This window comes from Odontomachus brunneus, unplaced genomic scaffold, assembly GCF_010583005.1.
Source record: "Odontomachus brunneus isolate Ranch 3 - 2012 unplaced genomic scaffold, Obru_v1 Obru_scaffold_259, whole genome shotgun sequence".
NCBI classification, from domain to species: Eukaryota; Metazoa; Arthropoda; class Insecta; order Hymenoptera; family Formicidae; genus Odontomachus; species Odontomachus brunneus.
Genome location: NW_022639709.1, coordinates 379302 through 384494, shown reverse-complemented (window position 1 = coordinate 384494; position 5193 = coordinate 379302). Strand labels below are relative to the sequence as shown.

General features: G+C 32.0%; 1 protein-coding gene across 1 annotated transcript; it reads left to right on the top strand.

Annotated features, from left to right (window-relative positions):
• Positions 1-1794: 1794 nt before the first annotated feature.
• LOC116852857 (39S ribosomal protein L44, mitochondrial) lies at positions 1795-4203 on the top strand. The gene is made up of 6 exons (XM_032833591.1): positions 1795-1868; positions 1982-2217; positions 2311-2689; positions 2939-3023; positions 3220-3523; positions 3850-4203. Exons 2-6 carry the CDS (start codon positions 2145-2147, stop codon positions 3969-3971), a joined length of 963 nt encoding a protein of 320 aa, XP_032689482.1. The 5' UTR covers positions 1795-1868; positions 1982-2144; the 3' UTR covers positions 3972-4203.
• The last annotated feature ends 990 nt before the right edge of the window (positions 4204-5193 follow it).

Below are 5193 nucleotides of genomic sequence, written 5' to 3'. Positions count from 1 at the left end.
AAATATTATCGAAATATTAATGAAATTATAATGAAATTTTAATGAAATTGGGTCAAAATTGTGAATGCTTTTCAAACATATTTCAGCAAAAGTTCATTATATTTTCAATGAATTATTTCCATCAGATACAAATATCTCAATTGAGATCTTACATGCGAAATTTTGCGGAAACCTCAACTGAGAATTCAATTGAGAATTTAATTGAGAATTCAATTGGGAATTCAATTGTGATCTCAATAGAAATTTTTCAGTAGGGCGAGTTGTTTGATCTCCGGTATTATTCGTATTATTGTAAATTACAAATTTCAATAAGATGAATTGTGTGGCAGATAGTGCTCTTTTAGTCATCTTGATATCTTTAGTGGCTGAGAAATGTCCGAAAAATGCAATCGATAGTAAAATGGCTGTCAGCGACGTTAAAAAATACGCACGCTTCCACAGCTTATATAACGAACTGTTATTAATAGTATTATTATAGTATTAGTATTATTAGTATTATTGTAAACTCTGAATTCCTACAGGATAAATTGTAGAAAACATAATTTTCATTGAATCATATCGATATTTTTTATGGCTGCGAGAAATAAGCAAAAAATATTAGCATAATGTTTAAACTTGTATATTTATTTATTGTTTTATATTGTCCAGTTTCCAAATCATTTTTCCTTAAGCCCGTATCAGACTACGGATAAGATTGAGATGAATTGAAAACTGGTCGATCAGAGCAAAGTTCACCAAACTTGAGCTTAGTGAATTTTGCTCTGATTGGCTAAATTTTAATTCAATTTCAATCCTAATCTATAGTCTGTTACGGGCTTTACAAAATTACACAAATGCAGCGCGAGAAAGACAAGACTAATAAGAAATAATCTAGCTTTGTGATAAGTTCGTCGGTAACTCGCTTTGTACCTATATCACGCAGTCCGCTCGTTCGTGGTGAAACAAGAGCGGAGCGATTGGTCTATCTGGCAGACGTCTGTTCTTTTCTAACTTACTATCATTGTACGGAAGTTCAACGGGCACGAACTAGGCGCATTTTATCGTTACCACCGTGAAAATGTGCCTAATGAATGTAGTAAAGGCGCACTTTGTTAGATGGCGTCTTGAAAATGTGTCTAGTTCTGGTCACTAAAATCAGGCTGGTGGCCGCTCTCAGGCTTCTCTCTGGTTAAAGAATTGGCTGCGTCCAGCACAGAAAGCTGCTTCGTGAATCTGATTGGATTATACTCTTAATTTTGGTTAAATCCAAGAGCATGTACCAATCAGATTTACGAATTTTGTAAAGCAGGTTTCTTTCCTGAACGCAGCCATTGGCCGCGTTCAGTAGAACAAGTGATCAGTAAGCGCTCAGGGAGCTCTTGTATATGATTTGGCATATTCTTTTAGATCTCCAACTATACTCCAATCAGATGCAAGAGCTCACTGAGCGCTTACTGATCACTTGTTCTACTGAACACGGCCATTGTAATCGTGATACAACGCAACGACAAGTGAGACATATTCTACTTTCAAATTTTATGGTCCATCAGCAAATTAAAAAATATTCTTATTCTTTGATACTAGAAAAATAACTTTTTAAAAAGAAATTGCTTTGCATTCAACATGTCAAACTCAAACGAGAGAATCGTGCTTTAAAGTGACACAAACGTTACCTGTATTAAATTTTTCGTTTACGCGACAAACTTTATTAAATATTTTCGCATTTAGTGGATCTTAATTTACATTCATGCAGCACTATAAAAAATTGTTAGACTTTATGTATTAAAAAATGTATTTTTTTATATGTATTTTATATATATACACATGAAAATTTGTACTCTGTTCTTGTGTGTTCTATCTTGGGATATGTTTTCTATTGCTGAACTAATGTACACTTTTAGAACTTAAAAAAAATAGATATACAGATAAAACTTGATGGAAGAAAGATGAGAGAGAATTAGTGCAGCCAGTTCAGCAGTAGAAAACAAACCCTTTATTTCAGTGCACCTGTACAGCTGATAACTTCTTTCTGAGTTATAACCTAAATTTGCCAAGTGTCTTATCGGTCTTGTAAAATTACTGGACAAAGTATCAATATTTACCGTCTCTTGTAAATGATCTGTTTTTCTGAAACGATTTCAGCAGTTAAAAATTAACTTACAAACATGAATAGCTTACGTATGTGTGTTAACGCTTTTATCTTAAGAAATGGAGTGCGGTGTACATTGAATTACGAAGGTTAGATTTGATCTGCAACATGTATTATCGTAACTGCATATATAATTCTTCCTGTATAAGTACTGTTTACTAATCGTAAACTTTGATGTATAGGACAGAGACATATAAAAAGATGGGTGTCACCAACAATGAAGGAATTAACTTCACGTAAGAAGCAGGCATTTAAGAAGTTAGGTTACGTACCAATTCCAAAACGTGATACCTTCCTGGAATGGAATAGATCAGCTGAGATATTTGCATTTAACAAAAGACTATCCGAAGATTTTGATATAGAAAAATTGGAACAAGCTTTCACGCACAGGTCATATATTTTTAAAGAAGAACAAAAGCAGAAAGAAATGGGAATAGAAAATCCTATTCTAGATATAAAAGATAATAGTACTTTTATTAGGAAAGGCGAGAAGCTCGTATCAAAGATTGTACAAAATTATTTAACTGAAGCCTTACCACTTGCATCAGAAGATGTCATAAAGTATGTATGTATTGTGTATATGCTTTATATCAAAATAATCATATGTATATGAATATCAAGTAACAATTTTAAACATTTAGCAATATTTTAATGAAATAACATACTTATCAATATAGATATAGGATGTTTATTATAATGTTAATTATAATGTTTATGAATACTTTTTGTATATCACAAATAATCCAACTTAATTTTATATATATATATATTTTTTTTTTTTTTTTTATAATTATATATGTTTTTTTCCAGTTCGTTACATGATTATCTTCTTTCTGAAGAAATTCTGGCTAAAGCATCTTTACATATTGGAGCCAAAGATATTATCCTAACTGAGGTGAATATATCAGATATGTAATTATGAATCTATTTTTTAATATAATGCAAAATATATATATCAATAGGAGATATTTATAAGATATTTTTTATAAGATATTTTTCTTTAAATAGATATATTTAAATAGATATATTTAAAGATTGTCATACACAAGTCTTTCTTTCAGTTTGATGTTTCTTAATAAATATTTGTTCAGGAACATCCTGTAGCACAGGAAACTTTGGCTGAAACATTTTTTGCTCTTACCGCGGCACTCGAGGAAAGTGTGGACACGAATCACGCAGGAAAATTCATTAGGGACTTTTTAATTGTGATATTAGCCGAAAAAGACTTAACAGAAATATGGAATCCGTCTCAGCCGTGTGAAACTTTAAATAATATTCTACAAAAACAAAACAGATTTCCTGCTGAACCGAGACTTATTGCACATGCGGGAAAAAATACACTTTTAGCAGCATATCACATAGGAATGTATTCTAACAAAGAATTCCTAGGCTCGGGTATGTAAGCACATGATAATATATGATATAAAGAGATAGAAAACTTAATAAAATTATTCCTCTTTTTACAGCTTGTTTAATTAAACTGAAGCTTTTTTTATAGTTTCTATTTAATCTGATATAAAAAATAGGGATAAGTTGGATATTAGATTAATTAGATTTCTTTCTCTCTCTTTTTGAATAATTTAGATATATATATTTCAATGAGAGAAATCCTCTTATAGTTGATCTTTAATATCAACGAATAATTTAAAACATCTTGTCTTTTGCTTAATTAAACGCGTTTAATTTAACATATTTTATTTAATGTTTAATATTTTTTCTAGGATATGGTCAGACGATTCAAGAAGCTAAAGATGTAGCTGCTATAAATGTTTTAAGTCGAATGTTCGGTTTATTGGATTCTAGTAATCCAATCAAGTTTGACAAAACAGTGAATTTATCCTAAGCTGTACAAAGAAGAAACGTTTAGCAAGAACAAATTTTTAATTGGCAATAAATGTTGTATATTGACGTATATCCGAATCATCAGAGAGAGTTTCCAAGAGAATGTTATTTTGAAAACAATTAGCAAATTTCGATACAAATATATGCATACATAAGATCATATATTTATCACGCAATCATACATTATATGCCTTTGTATTCTAAATATCATTATTAAAATGTGTAAAAAACGAGTTCTAAGACTGCTTGTTGTAAATATGTAAACAAGTTACGCGTAAAAAATTGAGGAAAATAGTGCTTATTTTTGTAATACATTTTGTAAATATTCTATGCAATTCATGGAACATTTATAGTTATGTCATTCGAATATACTATGAACGTGCTATGATAACACAACAGTATATTTTTAGTACATAGAATATACAAATATTCGCAAAGAATATTCATTGAACTATCATGGAATATTTCTAAACCATTTGGCTCATATAATAGGTTGAAAGTTAATATCTTTAGAGTGCCGCTATATCGTGCTTTTTCGAGAAAGAGTGTCGTGTGTGCGTGTCATGTTAGCGGGAGTGCCGAAAATGAGTTCCGCGCGTTCCTCGTGACGAAATGTCACCAAACAGCCGAAAATGATCTCGCAGAACGGTCCGAGTTCTCAGAAGAACGTCGAGCAAAGTATCGCACGACCGTTATAAAATGGCTATTCGAACTTGAGATCTGTCCGTTCATGCTTCTGACCCGCCGAAGGAGTCTTGCTCGCAGAATACTATCGGTACTTCCGTAGGTATGATAAATTCCCTACGATTTTTTTCGAAAATCGTTACGAGAGAGTCGTTATTATTGTACGTGTGATTCGGTCATGAAGGGGCGAGATTCGGGTTTGCGAGCGGTTTTATTGCAAATTCACGACATTAGAAATTTCCTTTCTATATATTTCAGCAATATGCCGACGTTGGACATTTTCATTTAGAAGAAATTCCGAATATCTGTCGAGTAGGACTAAAGAGTTGCCTACAATGCAGTCGCAGTCACAAGTTCAAAGTTTCGCCAGCAATAGTCTGCATTCGTGTATCTATTTCCTTCGCGTAAACTCGTGAAAAATGAAAAGTTCTATATTGAATTCGTCGATGAAACTTGTCATTGCACGAATTCCACGTAAAGGACATGGATACATAATCTATTCGCAGACTGGTGCTATGACCTTAAAACGTAATCTTCGA

What these genes read in the sequence shown, in the direction of transcription:
- LOC116852857 (XM_032833591.1), top strand. Translation starts at nt 2,145, where the DNA reads ATGAATAGCTTACGTATGTGTGTTAACGCTTTTATCTTAAGAAATGGA. An exon ending in GTGTACATTGAATTACGAAG is followed by an intron (nt 2,218 to 2,310) that starts GTTAGATTTGAT and finishes TTTGATGTATAG; the next exon opens with GACAGAGACATATAAAAAGA. An exon ending in CAAAGAATTCCTAGGCTCGG is followed by an intron (nt 3,524 to 3,849) that starts GTATGTAAGCAC and finishes TATTTTTTCTAG; the next exon opens with GATATGGTCAGACGATTCAA.